The sequence below is a fragment of the Aquarana catesbeiana genome, linkage group LG01 (genome assembly GCF_042186555.1).
Source record: "Aquarana catesbeiana isolate 2022-GZ linkage group LG01, ASM4218655v1, whole genome shotgun sequence".
In the NCBI taxonomy this organism is placed as follows: domain Eukaryota; kingdom Metazoa; phylum Chordata; class Amphibia; order Anura; family Ranidae; genus Aquarana; species Aquarana catesbeiana.
In genome coordinates, this window is record NC_133324.1 from 318,925,840 (window position 1) to 318,953,630 (window position 27,791).

Consider the following 27,791-nt stretch of genomic DNA (forward strand, 5'->3'; position numbering starts at 1 on the left):
AAGAAAAAGCTGCAGTCTGATGAGCTCACCTCTCTGATCTCTCCCCCTGTCAGCTAGTTCCTTGTCAGCACTAGTGCTGCCCCTTCCTTTTCCAGCTTGAGTATTGATGTACAAGAGATTAATAAGTAACTGAAATCAAGTCACGTTTTTATACCATATGCATTTATATTTGTGAAACCAATGTATGTGGGTATGAGCAGAATGAAACTCCTTTAGAGACTCTCTCAAATACTCTTTACAACAGCTTTTTGTTACAGTCATAGAACAGAAAACAGAACCACGTTTTCGTCACTTATAGAAATCAGACAAGATCTGCAACTATTAGTTGAAAATTCCCAAAAAGGCAGATTTTGCCTGCAAGCAGTATGTGTTAGCATGTAAAATCATGTCTGCATAGCTACGTCCTGAGCCTTTTCCACCCATCCACCCTACCTGTGCTACATTTTGGGTGACAGAGCAGATATCAGCCTTTGTTTTTTTTTTATCTCTACACCAACTTTGTCCCTGTCTTGTCTAATCTGTTCTTCTGTCACTTGTTTTTATATTCATAAACTGTATTCTTTCGTTTTGTGTCTTTCACACACTCTATCTTTCAACCCCCCCGCCTCTCTGGAAACCACAGCCTGCGGTCCTGTCCTTCCTTATTTATTAAAGACTCCACACCCTCCTTTATGCTTCCTGTCTTGCTCAGGTACCTTGTTTAAAGGCAGCCCTGAAATGCTGCTGAGGACAGGCCCGGGTTATCCTCAACATTAACGTATCCTGTTTGGCAGAAAAAGGAACGTTTACGGTAAGTGTATCGATCAACTTATATTGTGGGTGTTTAACCTTGCAGCACTTCTAGTATATATCAGAAATATACCATTTACCACTTACTAGCTACTAAGATCCCATAGTGGCAGTTCAAATGTTAATGATGTCTAGACGATGTTTGGTAATCTGCTATGGGACCTAATTCTGGCCATACACGGGTAGCTGTAATGCAAAAAAAAAACAAAAAAAAAAACACAAAATCTAAAATATAGAATGTTCTTCAAAAGTTAAAATGGTTGCAGAATATCAGTAATAGCCAAGTTTTAACAACGTCTTTTGTCCCAGAAAAAAAAAAAAGTGTATATATATATAGAGAGAGAGAGAGAGAGAGAGAGAGAGAGAGAGAGAGAGAGAGAGATCTATATATATATATATATATATATATATATATATATATATATATATATATATATATATATATATATAAATCTGTATATATAGATAGATCTATATATATGATAGATAGATAGATAGATAGATAGATAGATAGATAGATAGATAGATAGATAGATAGATAGATAGATAGATAGATAGATAGATAGATAGAATGGTTAATTATTGAGAAAAGTGTTTCTAAAATCAGGCAAATTGACAAACTACACATTTTTGTATTTTCAAAGATTTGTCTCATCTTTAAAGAATCATACCATACATACATCAATTGTAAACGTCCAGATTCTTGAAATGCACAATTTGTGAAGATCACATAGACCTGAAAAAATAACAACATTTTCAATTTCCCTGATTTAATCATCACCAGTGGAGAAACGATAGTAGATACTGGCAAAGTAACCAGATGTTGCATGTGATGTCCAATATTTATTACAGCATTATTGGGGTCTGTAACTCATCAGGAGTGCTGATTGTTTTCTATGTGTTTGCATCCATTCTCTGACAAAATCAAAGACAGAAAGGTGAATAGAAACATGCAAGTCAGCGATTCGCCAATCTTTCGGTATATGATTCTTCTGCTGCTGATCTATATTAATATGGCTATATGCAGGGCTGTCTTTAATATTGATTGGACCCTGGGCAAAACTTTTCTTGGCCCCCCCCCCATGCAGTTTCGCTCTCCACCTGCCCTGAGACATACAATAAATAGCAGCTAGACTCAAAATCAGTTTACTGTATCAGATCAGGCAGCTATTGCATTTGGTTGCCAGAGGTTACAGTGTATCATTACCGCTCACTGACTGGTTGCTAGAGGTTACAGCACACATTACGGCTCACTGATTAGTTGCTAGAGGTTACAGCACATGATTTCTGCTTGTTGATTGGTTGCTAGAGATTACTGTGGATATGACCTCAGGGGGGCATGATATAAATCTCAATGCCGCCGCTATTTACATATGAATGCTGCTACTATTTAGATATGAATGTCGGTACTTTACATGTAAACACAGGGTCCGCAGGTGAGTCATCTGTACACAACAATAGGGCAGAGCTGGGCAGTATTAGTAGCAGCACTTCACACTGAGATATTGGGACACAGCACAGGACTAAAACCTCAAGGGATGAGGGAATTTAAAATAGTTCAAATAGTTGGCAAGTATGAGGCAGCTGCTTTGGGCCCCACAACAATCACAGGGCCCAGGGCAGCTGCCCCTTTTGCCCTGCCTTAAAAACGGCCCTGGCTATATGTGTATACTATCAATGGTAGCTACTGTGGGTATGCTATGCTGCTATGTGTATATATATGTACATATATATATATATATATATATATATATACATATATATATACACACACACACACACTAAACCACCACTTTATTAGGTACACCTTGCTAGTACCGGGTTGGACCCCCTTTTGCCTTCAGAACTGCCTTAATTCTTCATGGCATGGATTCAACAAGGTGTTGGAAACATTCCTCAAAGATTTTGGTCCATATTGACATGATAGCATCACTCAGTTGCTGCAGATTTGTTGGCTGTGAATCCCCCATTTCACCACATCCCAAATTGGATTGAGATCTGGTGACTGTGGAGGCCATTGGAGTACAGTGACCTCATTGTCATGTTCAAGAAACCAGTGGTGAGATGATTTGATCTTTGTGACATGGTGCATTATCCTGCTGGAAGTAGTCATCAGAAGATGGGTACACTGTAGTCATAAAGGGATGGACATGGTCAGCAACAATACTCAGGTAGGCTGTGGCATTTGAATGATGCTCAATTGGTACTAAGGGGTCCAAGTGTGCCAAAAACATCCTCCACACCATGGTCAGCAACAATACTCAGGTAGGCAGTGGTGTTTAACCACTTGCCGACTGGCTCACGCTGATATACGTTGGCAAAGTGGCACGGGTGCGCAAAACAACGTACCTGTACGTCGCTGCATCATCCGCGGGTAGCGGGCGCGTGCGCCCCGGGAGCGTGCCCGCGGGCTCCATGTCCGCTGGTGGCCTGCGATCGTGGCATGGAGAAGCAGAACAGGGAGATGCCTATGTAAACAAGGCATTTCCCTGTTCTGCCTAGCAACATGACAGGGATCTACTGCTCCCAGTGATCGGGAGCAGTGATCTCTGTCATGTTCTAGTGAGCCCACCCCCCCTACAATTAGAACATGCTGAGGGAACACAGTTAACTCCTTTATCGCCCCCTAGTGTTTAAATAAAATGGGAAAATGCATATAATGAGAGTCCGGAGGCTGCACACCCCAAAGAATATATAGAAAAAAGGAGGAAATGTTCCCCCAGGGGGTTTTTTAGCGACATGGTATATTAGTCAAAGGAGATGAAGATATAGTAAAATCAAATCATTTATTTTATTTATACAATGAATCCAGATCCAAATGAATTAAATTGATTTAATTTGAGAGCTGGTTCTCAAATTTTTCCGACAACAAAATCCGTTGGCGTAAATTCTGATCGTGTGTACACAATTCCGAGGCACAAAGTTCCACACATGCTCAGAATAAAGCAGAAAAGCCGCACTGGCTATTGAACTTCATTTTCTTGGCTCGTCGTACGTGTTGTACGTCACCGCGTTCTTGACGTTCGGAATTACTGACAACATTTGTGTGACCATGTGTATGCAAGACAAGTTTGAGCCAACATCTGTCGAAAAAAAAAAACATGGATTTTGTTGTCGAAAAATCCTATTGTGTGTTCAGGGCATTAGAAATGTACCATCAATGTTAGTAAAGGTCAACAATACAGTACATTGTATGCAATTATAAAATTGACATCCATTCCAGGAGAGCTCCTTCCATACATACATATAGGATTGTAGTCAATGTAAGTACTATACTTAGCACACTAAACTAAACCCCCCCACTACTGAACAACTTTTCAATGCTTATTCTACAACCTTGCTACTGCTACCAGCATTAGTACTCCTTCTAAGCCTAAGGCCTCATGCACACGGACGTTTTTACAGCTGCTTTTTTGAGCTTTTTTTGCAGCTTAAAAACACCTGTCTATGTTAGTCTATGGCTTCATGCCCACCTAGGCGTTTTTGAGCTGCAAATGGCATAGGCGTTTTTAAGCTGTAAAAGAAACCCAGGACCAGTGCGTTCCGTGGCACGGCGCTAGAGCTGTAAAAATGCGAAACGCACAAAAATGCCGATGCGGCGTTTTTGAGCCCCGGCGTTTTTTTGCTCCAAAGGGAGTGCATATAGCTGAGAGACGTGTTTTTCTTTAAAAACGCTACTTAACGCTAACGCTAAAAAACGTGCAAAAACGCGGTAAAAATCGAGTTTTTAACGCCGCTTTTTCCAGGCGTCGGACCTAGCTTTACAACACGTTTTTTTAAAACGACCATGTGCATGAGGCCTTATTATGGTAAAGATTTAATTACAAAACAACATAATTTGGGGTACATATCCATAATGATAATCACACATCACACACACCTTCACTCCTTTCTCACACACTTTTTACTTTTATTTTTTCATTCACTCAGTTTGTAGTTTCCCCGGCCTAGTTGTTTTGTCATATTGTTTTACCCCATTCCCTTGCACACACACCCACACCTCAAACCTTGACACTGGTTACCTATACACACTCCACATACATACATTCACAGATCACCCAATAGATACCTGATTTCCTATACAGTCATCATCCACTTTTCATCACCTCGCTATCAGTATGTGGTTGACTCCACCTATTATTACCCATTATATTTATCGAACCTCAACGGTCGTGGTATACCAATATACACAACAACAATATATTTAGATATAGTTATAATAATATAATACAACAAATCAATCTTGACACATGTTGTAGTTAAGACTAAAGTAGATCTAAGCATGCGGGGTGGGGACAAGTCCATCTGATGCCTGTAACCAGAGTTTATAGTTTTAAGAATTTAATTCATTTGTATCTTGATTCATTGTATAAATAAAAGAAATGATTTGGGAAAAAAAGGGTAGAGGGAATTAGTGGGACTTTATATGAGGTATAGGGGTGCCGTTCAGGTCCCCCCCTCCATCCCGGTTAAATGAAGAATAATAAGAAAATAAAAAAAGGTAGCGGGACTTTATATATAGACACTCGGGAGCGGGAATAAAATTAATAATTTTTAATGGAATCAAATGATTATAGAGTTTCTGTATTCAAATAATTCAATGCATGATGCTATATATAAAATCATTCGTACAACTATTACAATTCATTGAAACCAGAAAAGATATACATACATACATGTTCCAACAAGGAATCAATACATAATACATAATGTAAAAACATTTAGAGCATGATTACATGATTAATTGGAAAAGTTGGAGACCAAAAAGAAAAGGGAGGGTTGCAGATCATAGGGGGCAAAAAACAAATTATTATGGAACGGCCTGGTGGAATGCATCAATATGTACACTAGGTTGATATTGGCTCTACGCGTTTCAAGGTATTTGACCTATCATCAGGAGCAAGGAACCATAGTGATAATCTAAAAATTAAAAGAAAAATTGTTTCATTGAAAGTATAAAGGGAGAAAAAAAAAAAAAAAAAAAAGGAAAAGACTCAGAACAGGCAGGAAGGGTCCTCCCTGATGGACCCGAACCGCCTGTGCACTTACATGTATGGTCCACACAGTGGCGGTGCGGCCATGAAACGCACAGGCCAAGCCAATCATGCCATGCACGGGAGCTGAGGGGACATGTAGCAACGGGCAAGACACAGGAATGGACGACGTCCCGCAGGAGTGTCATTGTGGATGATGGTGAAACAAAGGGACCAAATCTGTAGGGGAAAGAAAATGAAGTGGCTGTGAAGTGGATGTGGGGCAAGGTGAAGGAAATGGGTGGAGAGGGAGGAGATGTGGAACAAGGGGAGGAATGAAGGGGGTTAAAAAAGGGTTAGTGTGATTAGAAAAAAGGTTGAGAACATGAGAGAGGTAGATGGAATAGGAATAGGAAAATGAAAATGAAAAGGGGAAAAAAAGAGAGGGTAGGATAGGCGGGGTGATACAAGAGGGGCAAGATAAGGAACAGAATAGAGAAGGAAAGGCAAGAGAAAAAGAAAGGGCAGGAGTGAGAAGGAGGAAAGGGAAAATTGCAAGGATATGAAGGTGATGAAGGGAAAGTGGAACTCGGTTTGAAAGTCAAGAATAATGAAGGAGAAAATGTGTACCTGATAAACAAAGTGTCCAGACAAAATTGCATTGATGCATAGGTGATAGATAGGAAGATGGAAACAAGTGTGTACCAAACGAGGTGCGGAATCCAAGCGGGAATGGGGTCCATAGCCGTCAAGCCCCCGCAGTCATGCCCCCAACGTCAGACGCTGGCCCACAGATGGGGAGAGAAGGGGAGGACGCCGACAGCCCAGGAACCAAGCCAGTGATGGCTCCACCGGCGGCGGCGGCAGCCAAACCACCCCCCAATGGGCCAGGAGATAATGATCACTCGGACGGCACGCCGCGCTATAAGGCGCCAGCGTGTCCGGCCGGGATGTGTGACGTCGACGCGCAGTGAGCACAACCCCGCCCACCCTCCGTCACAACAGGGTGGAGGGGGGGTCCGCAGTGCGCGTCGCAGCTCCCGAACAAGACCGAGAGGCAGGCCCGGCAGACCAGCAGACGCACGCACCACTGCGTGCATGTAAGAAGAAACGAGATAAAAAATAAATACAAAAAATTGGAAATAAAGCTAGAATTGGAGATCAAAAAAGGGAAATGAGAAAGGACAATAACTAAGATTATCAAAACAAATAAAAATTAGTATTGAATTGAAAAGTGATATTAATGATTATAGAAGCAATTAAACCTCTGGCAGGTAGAGGTGGGAGTCAAAATAATATTTTAATGTAAATTTTTGGTTAACGCCGCCGTGTGCCTATCATCCCTAATTGGTTAATATTAATTGGGAAAAAAAGGGTAGAGGGAATTAGTGGGACTTTATATGAGGTATAGGGGTGCCGTTCAGGTCCCCCCCTCCATCCCGGTTAAATGAAGAATAATAAGAAAATAAAAAAAGGTAGCGGGACTTTATATATAGACACTCGGGAGCGGGAATAAAATTAATAATTTTTAATGGAATCAAATGATTATAGAGTTTCTGTATTCGAATAATTCAATGCATGATGCTATATATAAAATCATTCGTACAACTATTACAATTCATTGAAACCAGAAAAGATATACATACATACATGTTCCAACAAGGAATCAATACATAATACATAATGTAAAAACATTTAGAGCATGATTACATGATTAATTGGAAAAGTTGGAGACCAAAAAGATCTCCAATTCTAGCTTTATTTCCAATTTTTTGTATTTATTTTTTATCTTGTTTCTTCTTACATGCACGCAGTGGTGCGTGCGTCTGCTGGTCTGCCGGGCCTGCCTCTCGGTCTTGTTCGGGAGCTGCGACGCGCACTGCGGACCCCCCCTCCACCCTGTTGTGACGGAGGGTGGGCGGGGTTGTGCTCACTGCGCGTCGACGTCACACATCCGGGCCGGACACGCTGGCGCCTTATAGCGCGGCGTGCCGTCCGAGTGATCATTATCTCCTGGCCCATTGGGGGGTGGTTTGGCTGCCGCCGCCGCCGGTGGAGCCATCACTGGCTTGGTTCCTGGGCTGTCGGCGTCCTCCCCTTCTCTCCCCATCTGTGGGCCAGCGTCTGACGTTGGGGGCATGACTGCGGGGGCTTGACGGCTATGGACCCCATTCCCGCTTGGATTCCGCACCTCGTTTGGTACACACTTGTTTCCATCTTCCTATCTATCACCTATGCATCAATGCAATTTTGTCTGGACACTTTGTTTATCAGGTACACATTTTCTCCTTCATTATTCTTGACTTTCAAACCGAGTTCCACTTTCCCTTCATCACCTTCATATCCTTGCAATTTTCCCTTTCCTCCTTCTCACTCCTGCCCTTTCTTTTTCTCTTGCCTTTCCTTCTCTATTCTGTTCCTTATCTTGCCCCTCTTGTTTCACCCCGCCTATCCTACCCTCTCTTTTTTTCCCCTTTTCATTTTCATTTTCCTATTCCTATTCCATCTACCTTTCTCATGTTCTCAACCTTTTTTCTAATCACACTAACCCTTTTTTAACCCCCTTCATTCCTCCCCTTGTTCCACATCTCCTCCCTCTCCACCCATTTCCTTCACCTTGCCCCACATCCACTTCACAGCCACTTCATTTTCTTTCCCCTACAGATTTGGTCCCTTTGTTTCACCATCATCCACAATGACACTCCTGCGGGACGTCGTCCATTCCTGTGTCTTGCCCGTTGCTACATGTCCCCTCAGCTCCCGTGCATGGCATGATTGGCTTGGCCTGTGCGTTTCATGGCCGCACCGCCACTGTGTGGACCATACATGTAAGTGCACAGGCGGTTCGGGTCCATCAGGGAGGACCCTTCCTGCCTGTTCTGAGTCTTTTCCTTTTTTTTTTTTTTTTTTTCTCCCTTTATACTTTCAATGAAACAATTTTTCTTTTAATTTTTAGATTATCACTATGGTTCCTTGCTCCTGATGATAGGTCAAATACCTTGAAACGCGTAGAGCCAATATCAACCTAGTGTACATATTGATGCATTCCACCAGGCCGTTCCATAATAATTTGTTTTTTGCCCCCTATGATCTGCAACCCTCCCTTTTCTTTTTGGTCTCCAACTTTTCCAATTAATCATGTAATCATGCTCTAAATGTTTTTACATTATGTATTATGTATTGATTCCTTGTTGGAACATGTATGTATGTATATCTTTTCTGGTTTCAATGAATTGTAATAGTTGTACGAATGATTTTATATATAGCATCATGCATTGAATTATTCGAATACAGAAACTCTATAATCATTTGATTCCATTAAAAATTATTAATTTTATTCCCGCTCCCGAGTGTCTATATATAAAGTCCCGCTACCTTTTTTTATTTTCTTATTATTCTTCATTTAACCGGGATGGAGGGGGGGACCTGAACGGCACCCCTATACCTCATATAAAGTCCCACTAATTCCCTCTACCCTTTTTTTCCCAATTAATATTAACCAATTAGGGATGATAGGCACACGGCGGCGTTAACCAAAAATTTACATTAAAATATTATTTTGACTCCCACCTCTACCTGCCAGAGGTTTAATTGCTTCTATAATCATTAATATCACTTTTCAATTCAATACTAATTTTTATTTGTTTTGATAATCTTAGTTATTGTCCTTTCTCATTTCCCTTTTTTGATCTCCAATTCTAGCTTTATTTCCAATTTTTTGTATTTATTTTTTATCTCGTTTCTTCTTACATGCACGCAGTGGTGCGTGCGTCTGCTGGTCTGCCGGGCCTGCCTCTCGGTCTTGTTCGGGAGCTGCGACGCGCACTGCGGACCCCCCCTCCACCCTGTTGTGACGGAGGGTGGGCGGGGTTGTGCTCACTGCGCGTCGACGTCACACATCCCGGCCGGACACGCTGGCGCCTTATAGCGCGGCGTGCCGTCCGAGTGATCATCATCTCCTGGCCCATTGGGGGGTGGTTTGGCTGCCGCCGCCGCCGGTGGAGCCATCACTGGCTTGGTTCCTGGGCTGTCGGCGTCCTCCCCTTCTCTCCCCATCTGTGGGCCAGCGTCTGACGTTGGGGGCATGACTGCGGGGGCTTGACGGCTATGGACCCCATTCCCGCTTGGATTCCGCACCTCGTTTGGTACACACTTGTTTCCATCTTCCTATCTATCACCTATGCATCAATGCAATTTTGTCTGGACACTTTGTTTATCAGGTACACATTTTCTCCTTCATTATTCTTGACTTTCAAACCGAGTTCCACTTTCCCTTCATCACCTTCATATCCTTGCAATTTTCCCTTTCCTCCTTCTCACTCCTGCCCTTTCTTTTTCTCTTGCCTTTCCTTCTCTATTCTGTTCCTTATCTTGCCCCTCTTATATCACCCCGCCTATCCTACCCTCTCTTTTTTTCCCCTTTTCATTTTCATTTTCCTATTCCTATTCCATCTACCTTTCTCATGTTCTCAACCTTTTTTCTAATCACACTAACCCTTTTTTAACCCCCTTCATTCCTCCCCTTGTTCCACATCTCCTCCCTCTCCACCCATTTCCTTCACCTTGCCCCACATCCACTTCACAGCCACTTCATTTTCTTTCCCCTACAGATTTGGTCCCTTTGTTTCACCATCATCCACAATGACACTCCTGCGGGACGTCGTCCATTCCTGTGTCTTGCCCGTTGCTACATGTCCCCTCAGCTCCCGTGCATGGCATGATTGGCTTGGCCTGTGCGTTTCATGGCCGCACCGCCACTGTGTGGACCATACATGTAAGTGCACAGGCGGTTCGGGTCCATCAGGGAGGACCCTTCCTGCCTGTTCTGAGTCTTTTCCTTTTTTTTTTTTTTTTTTTTCTCCCTTTATACTTTCAATGAAACAATTTTTCTTTTAATTTTTAGATTATCACTATGGTTCCTTGCTCCTGATGATAGGTCAAATACCTTGAAACGCGTAGAGCCAATATCAACCTAGTGTACATATTGATGCATTCCACCAGGCCGTTCCATAATAATTTGTTTTTTGCCCCCTATGATCTGCAACCCTCCCTTTTCTTTTTGGTCTCCAACTTTTCCAATTAATCATGTAATCATGCTCTAAATGTTTTTACATTATGTATTATGTATTGATTCCTTGTTGGAACATGTATGTATGTATATCTTTTCTGGTTTCAATGAATTGTAATAGTTGTACGAATGATTTTATATATAGCATCATGCATTGAATTATTCGAATACAGAAACTCTATAATCATTTGATTCCATTAAAAATTATTAATTTTATTCCCGCTCCCGAGTGTCTATATATAAAGTCCCACTACCTTTTTTTATTTTCCTATTATTCTTCAAAAGAAATGATTTGATTTTACTATATCTTCAGCCCCCTTTTGTTCAACCCCTTCCCTGCCAGTGACATTTATACAGTAATCAATGCATTTTTATAGCACTGATCGCTGCATAAATGCCAATGGTCCCAAAATAGTGTCAAAAGTGTCCGATGTGTCCGCCGCAATGTCGCAGTCATGATAAAAATCGCAGATCACCGCCCTTACTAGTAAAAAAAAAATATTAATAAAAATGCCATAAATCTATCCCCTATTTTGTAGACGCGATAAATTTTGCGCAAACTAATCAATATACGCTTATTGCGATTTTTTTTTTTTAATCAAAAATATTTAGAAGAATACATATCGGCCCAAACCGTGGAAAAAATATTTATTATAGCAAAAAGTAAAAATTATTGCTTTTTTTCAAAATTGTTGCTCTTTTTTTTTTTTATAGCGCAAAAATAAAAACCGCAGAGGTGATCAAATACCATCAAAAGAAAGCTCTATATGTGGGGAAAAAAAGGACGTCAATTTTGTTTGGGTACAACGGCACACGACCGCGCAATTGTCAGTTAAAGTGACACAGTGCCGTATCACAAAAAAGGGCTTGGTCAGGAAGGGGGTAAATCCTTCCAGGGCTGAAGTGGTTAATCCATGCTCAATTGGTACTAAGGGGCCCAAAGTGTACCAAGAAAATATCCCCCACACCATTACACCACCACCACCACCAGCCTGAGCCACTGATACAAGGCAGGATGGATCCATGCTTTCATGTTGTTTACACCAAATTCTGACCCTACCATCTGAATGTCTCAGCTGAAATCAAGACTCATCAGACCAGGCAACGTTTTTCCAATCTTCTATGTCCAATTTTGGTGAGCCTGTGCGAATTGTAGCCTCATTTTCCTGTTCTTAGCTGACAGGAGTGGCACCCGGTGTGGTCTTCTGCTGCTGTAGCCCATCTGCTTCAAGGTTTGATGTGTTGTGCATTCAGAGATGGTATTCTGCATACCTTGGTTGTAACGAGAGGTTATTTGAGTTAGTCCCCTTTCACACTTATACGACTTGTCCCATGATTTTGTACTGCAAAATTGTATGACAAGTCATTCTCCATGATTTTCAATGACTACCATTCATATTGGCACGACTTTAAGTCGTGCCGACTTCAAAAGTAGTCCCTGCACTACTTTGGTCCAACTTTCATACGATTTGTACTCCATAGACCTCAATGTTAAACCCTCAAGTAGCATGCAAATCGTACCTGAATAATATAGACACGATTTCATTACGACTTTGTAAGCACAAGCTGAGAATGGTTAATGCCAAAGTTGTGGCAAAGTCATACAAAGTAGTACTGCTCCCAAATCACAGTAAAATCGCTGCAAAATAGCAGCCATGAAATCGCTGTAAAATCGCGCGACTTTGAAGTCGTATAAGTGTGAAAGGGGCCTTACTGTTGCCTTTCTATCATCTCAAACCAGTCTGCCCATTCTCCTCTGACATCAACAAGGCATTTTCATCCACACAACTGACACTCACTGGATATTTTCTCTTTTTCAGACCATTCTCTGTAAACCCTAGAGATGGCTGTGTGTGAAAATTCCAGTAAATCAGCAGTTTTTGAAATACTCAGACCAGCACGTCTGACACCAACAACCATGCCACATTCAAAGTCATTTAAATCCCCCTTTCTTCCCCATTCTGATGCTCAGTTTGAACTTCAGCAAGTCATCTTCACCACGTCTAGATGCCTAAATGCATTGAGTTGCTGCCATGTGATTGGCTGATTAGCAGTTTCTGTTACAAAGCAATTGAACAGGTGTACCTAATAATAATACTAATAATGTCTCAGCCCTCTAACTGGTACATCTCCAGGACAGCTTGCTCTGTTGAAAAACAACAGACTTTACTGGCTGGAAAACCAGGTGAAAATAAAGAAAGACTATAAGGCCCCTTTCACACGGGTGAATAGAATTCAGCTTTTAGCTGCGGACGGATGAAGTTATCTACCGCACCTAAACTCCCAGAATGCTTTCCTATGGCTCCATTCACACATTGCATCTAGTGACGGTTTTGTGCAGTTAGAAAAAATAAATGTGACTGCGTCCAGGACTGGTTTAGCGCAGCTATCTGCACATAACCGCAGGTAATCACAGTGTACTATTTCTCCTGCAGATAGCAGCGGCAACAAGAAAAAAAAAAACAACAGGAAGCACATCAGAAATGACAAAAATGTTCCAAACACAGCTAAACACAGCCGCATGTAAATGCAGCTAATCACAATGTACAACTGCAAGTGAACCCTGTGCCAGGATCCTCTGAATTTCAAAATAACAAAACATGCTTTTAACAGCGGCAGAACAGCCGCTCGTGTGAAAGAGGTCTAAAAGAAAACTAATGCAGGCATCACATTTAAGAATTGGTAAGCTGCCATATAATAAATGTTTTCTTTTGGGTTTAATACTGCTTTAGGACCATATTGGCTCTAATGAATGTGTGATTAGAGGACTGTGGTGGGAACATAAGTACTTGGTGGTGCCGCTCCAGGCTGAGGTGTAGAGCCCCATTAGTGCTCAGGATAGTAGAGATACCAGTCTAAAAAACTCATCCAGTGAGCATCGAACATTTTAGCTTGACATCGCCGCTTGCCATAGCTGATCCTAGGGGGCATGGTCCGAAGAGCGGCATTGACTGAGGCTTTCACATGTATAAATCCATACTAGGATCGACTATGGCAAGCGGGGGTTTAAAGCTAAACTGTGGTAGGGACATTGCACTATACACTTCTTTAGGACAGTAGTTGAAAGGATCCATGCAGTCCGTAAAAGCTGTCTTATATACATGAGATTACAGTATCATAGTGCCACAACAGTGCCACTTCATAGTATTACAGTATCATAGTGCCACAACAGTGCCACTTCATAGTATTACAGTATCATAGTGCCACAACAGTGCCACTTCATAGTATTACAGTATCATAGTGCCACAACAGTGCCACTTCATAGTATTACAGTATCATAGTGCCACTTCATAGTATTACAGCATCATAGTGCCACAACAGTGCCACTTCATAGTATTACAGTATCATAGTGCCACTTCATAGTATTACAGTATCATAGTGCCACAACAGTGCCACTTCATAGTATTACAGTATCATAATGCCACAACAGTGCCACTTCATAGTATTACAGTATCATAGTGCCACTTCATAGTATTACAGTATCATAGTGCCACTTCATAGTATTACAGTATCATAGTACCACAACAGTGCCACTTCATAGTATTACAGTATCATAGTGCCACAACAGTGCTACTTCACAGTATTACAGTATCATAGTACCACAACAGTGCCATTTCACAGTATTACAGTATCATAGTGCCACAACAGTGCCACTTCGTAGTATTACAGTATCATAGTGCCACAACAGTCCCACTTCATAGTATTACAGTATCATAGTGCCACTTCATAGTATTACAGTATCATAGTGCCACAACAGTGCCACTTCATAGTATTACAGTATCATAGTGCCACTTCATAGTATTACAGTATCATAGTGCCACAACAGTGCCACTTCACAGTATTACAGTATCATAGTGCCACTTCATAGTATTACAGTATCATAGTGCCACAACAGTGCCACTTCATAGTATTACAGTATCATAGTGCCACTTCATAGTATTACAGTATCATAGTGCCACTTCATAGTGTTACAGTATCATAGTGCCACAACAGTGCCACTTCATAGTATTACAGTATCATAGTGCCACTTCATAGTATTACAGTATCATAGTGCCACAACAGTGCCACTTCACAGTATTACAGTATCATAGTTCCACTTCATAGTATTACAGTATCATAGTGCCACAACAGTGCCACTTCATATTATTACAGTATCATAGTGCCACAACAGTGCCACTTCATAGTATTACAGTATCATAGTGCCACTTCATAGTATTACAGCATCATAGTGCCACAACAGTGCCACTTCATAGTATTACAGTATCATAGTGCCACAACAGTGCCACTTCATATTATTACAGTATCATAGTGCCACTTCATAGTATTACAGTATCATAGTGCCACAACAGTGCCACTTCACAGTATTACAGTATCATAGTGCCACAACAGTGCCACTTCATATTATTACAGTATCATAGTGCCACAACAGTGCCACTTCATAGTATTACAGTATCATAGTGCCACTTCATAGTATTACAGCATCATAGTGCCACAACAGTGCCACTTCATAGTATTACAGTATCATAGTGCCACTTCATAGTATTACAGTATCATAGTGCCACAACAGTGCCACTTCATAGTATTACAGTATCATAGTGCCACAACAGTGCCACTTCATAGTATTACAGTATCATAGTGCCACTTCATAGTATTACAGTATCATAGTGCCACAACAGTGCCACTTCACAGTATTATGCCGCGTACACACGGTCGGACTTTTCGTCTACAAAAGTCCAACGGACGCTGACGGACTAAAGCTGGCTGGTAATCCGATCGTGTGTGGGCTTCTCCGGACTTTCAACGGACTTTTTCAGCCTCAAATCCGACGGACTTTAGATTTGAAACATGATTCAAATCTTTCCGACGGACTCGAGTCCGGTCGAAAAATCCGCTCGTCTGTATGCTAGTCTGACGGACAAAAACCCACGCTAGGGCAGCTATTGGCTACTGGCTATCAACTTCCTTATTTTAGTTCGGTGTACGTCATCACGTAAGAATTCGACGGACTTTTGTGTGATCGTGTGTAGGCAAGTCTGTTCGTTAGAAAGTCCGCCGCAAGTCCGTCGAAAGTCCGTCGAAAGTCTGTCGGACAGGCTGTCGGACTTTTGTAGCTGAAAAGTCCGACCGTGTGTACGCCCCATTACAGTATCATAGTACCATAACAGTGCCACTTCATAGTATTACAGTATCATAGTGCCACTTCATAGTGTTACAGTATCATAGTGCCACAACAGTGCCACTTCATAGTATTACAGTATCATAGTGCCACTTCATAGTATTACAGTATCACAGTGCCACTTCACAGTATTACAGTATCATAGTTCCACTTCATAGTATTACAGTATCATAGTGCCACAACAGTGCCACTTCATATTATTACAGTATCATAGTGCCACAACAGTGCCACTTCATAGTATTACAGTATCATAGTGCCACTTCATAGTATTACAGCATCATAGTGCCACAACAGTGCCACTTCATAGTATTACAGTATCATAGTGCCACAACAGTGCCACTTCATAGTATTACAGTATCATAGTGCCACTTCATAGTATTACAGTATCATAGTGCCACAACAGTGCCACTTCATATTATTACAGTATCATAGTGCCACTTCATAGTATTACAGTATCATAGTGCCACAACAGTGCCACTTCACAGTATTACAGTATCATAGTGCCACTTCATAGTATTACAGTATCATAGTGCCACAACAGTGCCACTTCATATTATTACAGTATCATAGTGCCACAACAGTGCCACTTCATAGTATTACAGTATCATAGTGCCACTTCATAGTATTACAGCATCATAGTGCCACAACAGTGCCACTTCATAGTATTACAGTATCATAGTGCCACTTCATAGTATTACAGTATCATAGTGCCACAACAGTGCCACTTCATAGTATTACAGTATCATAGTGCCACAACAGTGCCACTTCATAGTATTACAGTATCATAGTGCCACAACAGTGCCACTTCACAGTATTATGCCGCGTACACACGGTCGGACTTTTCGTCTACAAAAGTCCAACGGACGCTGACGGACTAAAGCTGGCTGGTAATCCGATCGTGTGTGGGCTTCTCCGGACTTTCAACGGACTTTTTCAGCCTCAAATCCGACGGACTTTAGATTTGAAACATGATTCAAATCTTTCCGACGGACTCGAGTCCGGTCGAAAAATCCGCTCGTCTGTATGCTAGTCTGACGGACAAAAACCCACGCTAGGGCAGCTATTGGCTACTGGCTATCAACTTCCTTATTTTAGTCCGGTGTACGTCATCACGTAAGAATTCGACGGACTTTTGTGTGATCGTGTGTAGGCAAGTCTGTTCGTTAGAAAGTCCGCCGCAAGTCCGTCGAAAGTCCGTCGAAAGTCTGTCGGACAGGCTGTCGGACTTTTGTAGCTGAAAAGTCCGACCGTGTGTACGCCCCATTACAGTATCATAGTACCATAACAGTGCCACTTCACAGTATTACAGTATCATAGTGCCACAACAGTGCCACTTCATAGTATTACAGTATCATAGTGCCACAACAGTGCCACTTCATAGTATTACAGTATCATAGTGCCACAACAGTGCCACTTCATAGTATTACAGTATCATAGTGCCACTTCATAGTATTACAGTATCATAGTGCCACAACAGTGCCACTTCACAGTATTATGCCGCGTACACACGGTCGGACTTTTCGTCTACAAAAGTCCAACGGACGCTGACGGACTAAAGCTGGCTGGTAATCCGATCGTGTGTGGGCTTCTCCGGACTTTCAACGGACTTTTTCAGCCTCAAATCCGACGGACTTTAGATTTGAAACATGATTCAAATCTTTCCGACGGACTCGAGTCCGGTCGAAAAATCCGCTCGTCTGTATGCTAGTCTGACGGACAAAAACCCACGCTAGGGCAGCTATTGGCTACTGGCTATCAACTTCCTTATTTTAGTCCGGTGTACGTCATCACGTAAGAATTCGACGGACTTTTGTGTGATCGTGTGTAGGCAAGTCTGTTCGTTAGAAAGTCCGCCGCAAGTCCGTCGAAAGTCCGTCGAAAGTCTGTCGGACAGGCTGTCGGACTTTTGTAGCTGAAAAGTCCGACCGTGTGTACGCCCCATTACAGTATCATAGTACCATAACAGTGCCACTTCATAGTATTACAGTATCATAGTGCCACTTCATAGTATTACAGTATCATAGTGCCACTTCATAGTATTACAGTATCATAGTGCCACAACAGTGCCACTTCACAGTATTACAGTATCATAGTTCCACTTCATAGTATTACAGTATCATAGTGCCACAACAGTGCCACTTCATATTATTACAGTATCATAGTGCCACAACAGTGCCACTTCATAGTATTACAGTATCATAGTGCCACTTCATAGTATTACAGCATCATAGTGCCACAACAGTGCCACTTCATAGTATTACAGTATCATAGTGCCACAACAGTGCCACTTCATAGTATTACAGTATCATAGTGCCACTTCATAGTATTACAGTATCATAGTGCCACAACAGTGCCACTTCATATTATTACAGTATCATAGTGCCACTTCATAGTATTACAGTATCATAGTGCCACAACAGTGCCACTTCACAGTATTACAGTATCATAGTGCCACTTCATAGTATTACAGTATCATAGTGCCACAACAGTGCCACTTCATATTATTACAGTATCATAGTGCCACAACAGTGCCACTTCATAGTATTACAGTATCATAGTGCCACTTCATAGTATTACAGCATCATAGTGCCACAACAGTGCCACTTCATAGTATTACAGTATCATAGTGCCACTTCATAGTATTACAGTATCATAGTGCCACAACAGTGCCACTTCATAGTATTACAGTATCATAGTGCCACTTCATAGTATTACAGCATCATAGTGCCACAACAGTGCCACTTCATAGTATTACAGTATCATAGTGCCACTTCATAGTATTACAGTATCATAGTGCCACAACAGTGCCACTTCATAGTATTACAGTATCATAGTGCCACAACAGTGCCACTGCATAGTATTACAGTATCATAGTGCCACTTCATAGTATTACAGTATCATAGTGCCACAACAGTGCCACTTCACAGTATTATGCCGCGTACACACGGTCGGACTTTTCGTCTACAAAAGTCCAACGGACGCTGACGGACTAAAGCTGGCTGGTAATCCGATCGTGTGTGGGCTTCTCCGGACTTTCAACGGACTTTTTCAGCCTCAAATCCGACGGACTTTAGATTTGAAACATGATTCAAATCTTTCCGACGGACTCGAGTCCGGTCGAAAAATCCGCTCGTCTGTATGCTAGTCTGACGGACAAAAACCCACGCTAGGGCAGCTATTGGCTACTGGCTATCAACTTCCTTATTTTAGTCCGGTGTACGTCATCACGTAAGAATTCGACGGACTTTTGTGTGATCGTGTGTAGGCAAGTCTGTTCGTTAGAAAGTCCGCCGCAAGTCCGTCGAAAGTCCGTCGAAAGTCTGTCGGACAGGCTGTCGGACTTTTGTAGCTGAAAAGTCCGACCGTGTGTACGCCCCATTACAGTATCATAGTACCATAACAGTGCCACTTCACAGTATTACAGTATCATAGTGCCACAACAGTGCCACTTCATAGTATTACAGTATCATAGCGTCACAACAGAGAAAGACTTATTCATCAATAAGCAGTATCATGACAACGTCTGACATTCACTAATCTGTGGCAGGCGCACACATTTTCCTTACTGAACTAAAACCAGTAAAAAATGGATCAATATCGGCTGAAGTTATTTGCTACAACGTTCTTTTTACCTTTTTGAATAGGCCAAAATATTGTCCTCAATCTACCGAGTACACATAGAATAGAATCTAGAAAAGAACCCGAAAATGCAGCTAATTAAATGTGTAGGTGAGCATTTTTTTCCATTTATTCCCCACTAGTTTCTAATTTAATGCAAGTATATTAAAGTCTGTTTTTGTCACAATTTTAATCAAGTTTCAGTAATGAAACAGCACGAATGTGAGTTTTGCGCCCACACTACAGATAATTCTGTTTCCATCCAGCACATACATTTTTCAATGCCTGCAATATATATGGATTTTATATACAGTATCTCACAAAAGTGAGTACACCCCTCACATTTTTGTAAATATTTTATTCTATCTTTTCATGTGACAACACTTCTGCTGTTCATTTTTAGTCGGTAAGATTTAATACTCACTCAGGTGTGAAGCATCTTGGATAAAGGATCTTTCTTCACTATACTTTTCTTTTGGATTATCATTTTTTACACTGTATGGATTTTTACTGATTTCTTTTATTACACGGATTCTCTACTGGAATGGGACATTGCTTTTGTTTTTCATCACTGATTTGCAAAACATTTTCACTTCATGCAAATTTTATATATGTTTTAGATTTTTATATTTAATGTGTGGTTTTATTTTTTATGAATATTTGTTATATCATAAATTTACACTGTTATACAAGCTGTACACTCACTACTTTACATTGTAGCAAAGTGTCATTTCTTCAGTGTTGTCACATGAAAAGACTGGTAGTGCTAAAGCTATAGTGCCACAATATTGCCCCGTTTGTGGGGTTTATTGATCTCTGCCTGGCACAATATTGCCCCTGTTTTTGAGGTTTATTGATCTCTGTGTGCCACAATGCTACCTCTGTTTGTGGGGTTTATTGATCTCTGCGTGCCACAATACTGCCCCTGATTGTGGGGTTTTTTGATCTCAGCGTGCCACAATATTGCCCCTGTTTGTGGGGTTTATTAGTCTCTGTGTGCCACAATGCTGCCCCTGTTTGTGAGGTTAATTGGTCTCTGCGTGCCACAATGCTGCCTCTGTTTGTGAGGTTAATTGGCCTCTGTGTGCCACAATGCTGCCCCTGTTTTTGGGGTTTATTGGTCTCTGCGTGCCACAATGCTGCCCCTGTTAGTGGGGTTTATTAGTCTCTGCGTGCCACAATGCTGCCCCTAATTGTGGGGTTTATTGATATCAGCGTGCCACAATATTGCCCCTGTTTGTGGGGTTTATTGGTCTCTACGTGCCACAATATTGCCAATATTGCCCCTGTTTTTGAGGTATATATACAATTTGTTCAAATATAATGACAGTAAGGGTAAGACTAATAACATAACAGATTGAGCTTGACATTGCAGGCTGGAAAGTCGTACTTCATTGCTGTAACCATAGTAATATTTTTTTTATTTTTTATAAAAAGCAGGGATATTGGAAAGATATGCAGTTTCCCTTCGGTGAAATGTCATGGGTTACTATTAGATTGACTGTGTCAAGTCTGCATTTAGATACTGATGTCCTTTTCTGACAACAGTTTTCAAAGTGCTAGAAGCATAAGCATCACTTCCTGAAATGTTGTAGTGTACAGCTGGAGACATATGTCATAAAGAGGTTGCGAAACACTGGTGGTGAAGACACCCTTGGTATTTTTACAGTAAATGTTAACATACTGACAGTATTGAGGTTTGCACATTGCAAATATTTTTTTATGAGTATCAATAACTAAAGCTCTGGAAATGACAATCAACTTCAGGTAACAAATACTAATATACAGCAGGATATATTGGGGTCGATTTTCTAAAGGCTGATAATCTGTGCACTTTGCAAGGGAATTTTAATCAGAGCTTGGTGAATGAAGTAAAGCTCAGCTGACTTCAATCATTCAATCACGTGCAAGCAAAATGCTGTTTGGTTTATTTTCCTTGCACATGATTGGGTATTCTTTACAAAACGAAACTTCCTTGTATTCACTAAGCTCTGGGGAATATTCCCTTGCAAAGTGCTACTTTCCTTTTAAAGTAAATCAACCCGATGTCACTATGCTAAGTAACTATAAAGTCAGCCTAGGATGATGAAAGCTTTCCGGAATTTGGAAAGTGTGCTTGTATGTTCTAAAATGATTACATTTCTCTGTTTTTTCAGGTAGTGAGGGTGTAGTGTCACATATGGTGACCCATCACATTTGGCTACCCGCTGGACTGCGCATGCGGGACGCTGCCATATGCGTTCCAACACTGTGGCGATCTGCGCTTGCGCAGAATTTTGTGGCCACACCCCTGAGTCCACGTTCAAGCCCCACCATCCAAGTGGACATAGAGTTAGATAATAATTATGCCGAGCGAAGGGAGGCCATGCCCGAAGCGTGGCGAGCGGCCCTGTGGCAAAGCGGTCTTACATCATTGTTGGAACGCATATGGCAGCGTCGCACATGCGCACTCCAGTGGGTAGCAAAATGTGATGGGTAGCTGAATGTAACGTGACAAGGGAGTGGCAGATCTTTCACCAAGGGTGATGGGTGACAAGACATGTACCTGTCTTTGCTCATGGTGAATGGTGTACTTCAGGCTTTACACAGCCATGTACTTCAGGCTGTGTAAAGCCCTTACCCACCGAAAACATTATTTATTTATTCAAGGCCATTATATCTATTTCTCTTTTTCACATACTTTCAATATACAGTACCGCTGTAGATGTAATGGTCATATCCAAAATTTAATTTATCCATATGTTTATATTTCATAAAACATGCCTATTATTTTAAAGATGTAGTTGAAGGTGTTTGTTAATCTAAAAAAAAAAAAAAAAAAAAAATTAGAGATCCTGTCCGTTAAAGCAGATTAAACAGCACAGTGCCTGTGCTGTCTAATCTGCCCCTCTCTAAACTGTAAAAAACCTGGCTGATCCTGCCACTTCCTGTGTCCCCCTCTCTGTGCTGACCACGAAAATCAGAGCTACTGAGCCCTGACTACAGTGGTCAGTGTACATCCCTCCGTCATCCGCAGCCTTGCGCTGTCCTTCTCTGTGCTCTCTCCCCCCTCCCTGCCAGTCTGCTTGTGTAAGTGCCCACCCCCCTCTCCTCCTGCTGCTCAAATAACTCGCTGTCCTATATAATCCTCGCTGTGTCCTAATAACAGGAGCTCTTGTCTGTGTGTTTTATAAAAAAAATGCCTCTTTTACAGTATTTCAGAGCAGATCTCCGCGATCATGTGACCGGCCGGCTTTCTGTCTCTCCTCTCATCTAAGCTGACATCAGCTGGGGAATCTAGGCCCCACCCACTGCATCTGTCAGCCGGGGAGAGGACAGAGTTGGCCGGTCACATGATCGCAGGGAGCCTCTCTGAAATACAGTTTTTTTTTTATAAAACCCAAAGACAGGAGCACTTGTCATAATAGGAAACAAGGAGGATTATATGACGTAGTGAAAGTGGGTTATTAACAACCACTTTAATCTGCTTATATTTTGTCTTCCCTGGTTTTTCTCTTTCACCTCATCAACACGTTAATGACTTCTTTAAATAAAACCTTTCCATTTTCATTACGCATCATATTTTAGACCCAGTGAAGTCATCACGGGCTCTCTGTTCTTCTATATGGAATGCAGGCAATAGCTGGTGGGTCGGGCCAGTAGGGTGCTATACATAGCTTCCTGAAAACATAACAGCACAATGCCTCAGTATTCCTCCTAAAGTAGAACTATAGACAAAGCTTTTTTTTTTTTTCATTTCCAATAGAGTAAGGGAGGGTCATATCCCCTATCAGTTTATTTTTTGTCATGTGTGTCCCATTGCAGAGTTTTCCTTTCACTTTCTGCCTAGAGTTGCCACCTTTTCTTCAAGCCAAACCTGAACACTTTAGCACCCTGGGACACCTTTGGGTGCCCCAGGGAGAGTAGTAATGCGGTATGCATAGTCATGCACTTGCTGACATCATCGGCCTGCCCCCCAGTGATGTCGAACCTGCCCCCAGACAGCTGCCCACAGCTCCCGGACGGCAGCAGATTTGTGTGTGACTATCTTGGTTACTTGAGGAGCCACAGCCCAGTCTTCTTGAAACCCGGACACAGGATTCAAAACCCTGACTGTCCGGGTGAATCCCGGACAGGTGGCAACCTTATTTCTGCCCAATAGCCAAAACAGGAAGTGAAAGGAAATTCCTGCAAATTAAGGGAATCCCTTGGGGACTCAACCCAAAATGTGTGATATTCTTTTACTTTTAATGATAATGGTACACAGGACAAGTAGAGAGAGTAAATCTCCCTAATGGGGGGCACAGACAGCTCTATAAACCTGACAGGGGCTGCAATTCATCTACCCTCTGTCCAAAACTAAAAATGTTTTGCCTTTAGTTGTACTTTAAGATTTGTCATCTGTCTCTTGGGAAGTGTTAAACCATGGCTCCCAACGGTCCCTGATTTTGAGGGACTGTCCCTGATTAGAAATAAAATCCCTCTATCCCTCATTCCTCCTCATTTGTCGGTCATTTTGGTCTGATCTATATAGTTGTATATAAAATTCACTTTTTATCTTTGAAAAAGTGTTTCCCAGTGCTAAACCTATCATCCAATTTCTAAATTGCTGCATTTTTAAATTTCAAAAGCCAATATAAAGTAATTGTAGTCGTAAAAAGCATTTGTGGGTTTAACTAATCTTTTTTTGTATAATTCTCCTTTAAGGGGGCATGTCCTATGCCTACATACATTTGCTAATAGGCGTCCCTCATTCCCATCTGAAAAAAGTTGGGAGGTATGGTTAAGCACATATCAAAATGCCTTGATAGGTGGATGATAGTCTGGAGTAGTGAACTTTTCTAGGCATGCTGCATTTGCATGTAATCATGTAATGCTCACATGATTTACGGAACTGAAATGCAGTGAGGCATGCTCAATCTGCCTTGCTTCAGCTTTTGATGAACACTGTAAGAAGCTCACAGTGGGCAGTAAAATCAGAGTAAGCAATTTCAGTAAAGGAGAAGAGTCTGTACAACTGGATAAAACTAAAGGTAAGGCCGGGCCTAAAGTGGTTGTAAAGGCACAAGGTTTTTTTTACCTTCATGCATTCTATGCATGAAGGAAAAAACCTTCTGTGTGCAGCAGCCCCCCCCCCCCCCAATACTTACCTGAGCCCCCTCTTGATCCAGCGATGTCCATGAGAGCCTTGCCTCTTCAGGAACTTGCACTCCTGATTGGCTATTGGCAATCACAGGAGAGAGCGGTGTGAATGGACACACAGAGCAGCAGTTTGGGTGTCCCCATAGCAAGCTGCTTGCTGTGGGGGCACCCGACAGTAGGGAGGGGCCAAGAGCGTCAGCGAGGGACCTCGAGAAGAGGAGGATCCGGGCCACACTGTGCAAAATTACTGCATAGGGCAGGTAAGTATAACATGTTTATTATTTTAATAAAAAAAATTAAAGCTTTACAATCACTTTAAGCCTAAAATGTAATCAGTGTCAATGTGTTGTAGATTATCAGAGTGATTGACACAGCTGCCAGCAATCTAGCACTTCTTTTATCACATATTCATTCACTTCTTTTCTTAGCTAGAGCTTAACACACACGTATTTATTTTTATATACAAATGTATTTGCTTTAGAGGTTATCGTTAACAAATATGATGTACCATTATTTCATATGAATTAATTGTAATATCTCTGGCACAGGGATGATGCCTTCGCCGTGGGCTACGATTTTGCTGTACCTAACAGTCCTCTCCTCTGCCACTGGTTACAAGCATCCCCTTCCAGATCAATCCTCTTTGACTGATTCCCATAGTAGAGAAGACAATAGGAGTCCTCCTCTAGCATTCGAATGGAAAACACAAGACAAATCAGATAAAACACTCCTTACTTTAATCCGCATGGTAAGAGATATTTCAGATAAAAAGAAAGCTGAACCTCAGCCAGATAAGAAGTTCCCTTCAAAGACTGAAAAGGACTCAAAATCCCCAGTGGAAAAGTCTCCAGGGGTCCCGCTTATTGTGTTGCCATCCCAAGCTCCATATAAGAAACCTCCCGTCATGGCGCAACTTAAAGGAGATGAAACCACACCCTCAAGCGAACGAAATCACACTTCGACAGAAGAAGTAAAACTCATTGGAGCTGAAACAACACAAACAGACAAATCGCCCACTGCAGCAATAAAAACAATATCCACACAAATGAAATTTAAAAGCACTCAAGAACAACTTTCTACACCAAGTCCCACCAAATCTGATGATTTGCCTGTTTTTACAGAGAATACAGTTAATGAAGCCACCACATCTGGTCAAATCCATTCAACAATTAATAAAGTTCTAAGCAGTATACCTGATAGTACCAGTAATAAAGGGGAGAAAGAAACTACAGAAACTACAGCTGTTGAACCATCAAAAATACCTACTGACACACCATCCAAACCCATATTGACATCAGCTGAGCCAACTACACATGGAAAAACAACTGGGTGGATTCCAGATTTTAAAGGTTCTTCCACAACACCTGTACCAGTAACACAAACATCCACCACTTCAGAAGATAAAATATCTACCCAGTCGCTAATAAAACAGTGTATGCTCACTATACTTATTCTTGCTGTTGTGTGCACAATCTTTATTACAACTACCATTGCACTTGCTGCCAAACTTACCACTATGAGGCAAAAACAGAAACTGCGTCATCCAGCCACCTATACAGAAATGAGATGTATCTCTTCTCTACTGCCAGAGAATGACCAACAGAGCAAAGTAAAACCCAAAAGACTGAGGACATTCGCCGCTCCAGAAGAAAGTGATGGCGACAACACCACATTGAATAGCTTTTTGCCTGATCACTAGTGCAATAAATCTTGTAAGACACTTCTGTTCACACCAGCGTGATTGGGAATAACATCAAAACTTTACTACAATATGCTCTTTCATTTACAAACTTTTGGTGCATATTAACAATCGCTCGAAATATATCACTTATCTGGATTTATTGAAGAAAGAAAGAAAAAAAAAGTAGACCTGATTTTTGGCACTCATTGGCTCAATATGAGTCACATGTGACATGTGGGAACTTGTCTGGTTGTGAAACTTCAACTCTAAACTGAAATATACTTTTCCTTACACATCTCATAAAAAGAAGTCGGTTATTTTTCATCTCTCTAATCTTGTTAATTAAAAGTGTTATATGTTAAGAAGCATGCAGACCTGCAGGGCATTGATAGTTGTTTAACATAAGCCAGCCATGTGAAGGCTACCTTTGCTGACCTCCTCATTGCTATGCTATTTGCTTGGCTGATATTCTGTTATGCGGGCTTAAATACTTTCTAATTTACTGACCTGAAACAAATATGCAGATCAAGAAAGATGTAAACAAGTCCTTATCTGCATGTACATTATGGGTGACCAGCATTTTCAGGAGAGGTCAGCTATGCCAACCTTCATGTTTCTTCCGTGACAGGTTTCTTGGAATTTACAAAGCTTTATGTGTAAAGATATTAAAAACTGGAAACTTCTTGATAATTTAGACCTGCAAAATGTTGTTTCTAATGAGTGTAATCTACTGTAATCAAAAATGACATGCAAATGTTTGGAACTTTGGTACGGAGATCTCCCTTTTGAGTGACTAGCTATGCCCCCTAAACAGCCATAGCTATCTTGCTTGGCGCAAAGTGTCATGAGAAAGTCACAATTACCCCACAGGCAGTGGTTTCAACATTTCCATTCACTTCTACTAATAAATAGCAGATAGGGGCTCAGCAAATAGCTTATCAATATAACTATGGGCAATATAAGCAGTTTGCTGGTAAAGCCCCATACACACGGGCCAAATTACAGTTACAGTAGAAGCTGGACAACTTTCAGCCCGCGTGTACGGGTGCTTGTCTGACAGAAGCCAATCTCACTACCAGCCTCTGTCAAACGAGCATGCTGGAAAACCAGCAGCTGACCAGTGTATTCTGGGGGGTGTTCCCCTGTCAGAACACAATAGCACAGCCGGGAGATCACTGTACTAACATTGCATAGTTAGTACAGAGACCTCCTCAGTTTTTTTCCATTCAGCTCGCTGGGTGGAAGGAAAAAGAACTTGCCGTGTGTACCAGGCATAAGTCATTCCAATGGCATCTCCTGGATCTAAAAGACCAGTCTTCTGAGTCCTAGTCTTTAACACAAAAACATTAGGACCCTACATTTACG

The 27,791-nt window shown here is 41.6% G+C and overlaps 1 protein-coding gene across 3 annotated transcripts; it reads left to right on the plus strand.

The window, feature by feature from the left end:
- Positions 1-455: 455 nt before the first annotated feature.
- SELPLG (selectin P ligand) lies at positions 456-27,120 on the plus strand. 3 transcript variants are annotated; one of them, XM_073630107.1, is made up of 3 exons: positions 456-790; positions 13,266-13,512; positions 25,294-27,120. In XM_073630107.1, the coding sequence occupies exons 2-3, from the start codon at positions 13,488-13,490 to the stop codon at positions 26,442-26,444; spliced, it is 1,176 nt and encodes a 391-aa protein (XP_073486208.1). In that variant the 5' UTR covers positions 456-790; positions 13,266-13,487; the 3' UTR covers positions 26,445-27,120. The 3 variants fall into 3 exon arrangements, with proteins under 3 accessions (XP_073486208.1, XP_073486218.1, XP_073486228.1); XM_073630117.1 differs by lacking the exon at positions 13,266-13,512 and adding an exon at positions 11,545-11,965 and having other exon boundaries at positions 457-790; XM_073630127.1 differs by lacking the exon at positions 13,266-13,512 and having other exon boundaries at positions 463-790.
- The last annotated feature ends 671 nt before the right edge of the window (positions 27,121-27,791 follow it).

Excerpts from the sequence above, each read along its gene's own strand:
- SELPLG (XM_073630107.1), top strand. The coding sequence starts at position 13,488 with ATGCAGGCATCACATTTAAGAATTG. Across the intron at positions 13,513-25,293 it reads GGCATCACATTTAAGAATTG|GGATGATGCCTTCGCCGTGG; the intron begins GTAAGCTGCCAT and ends TCTCTGGCACAG.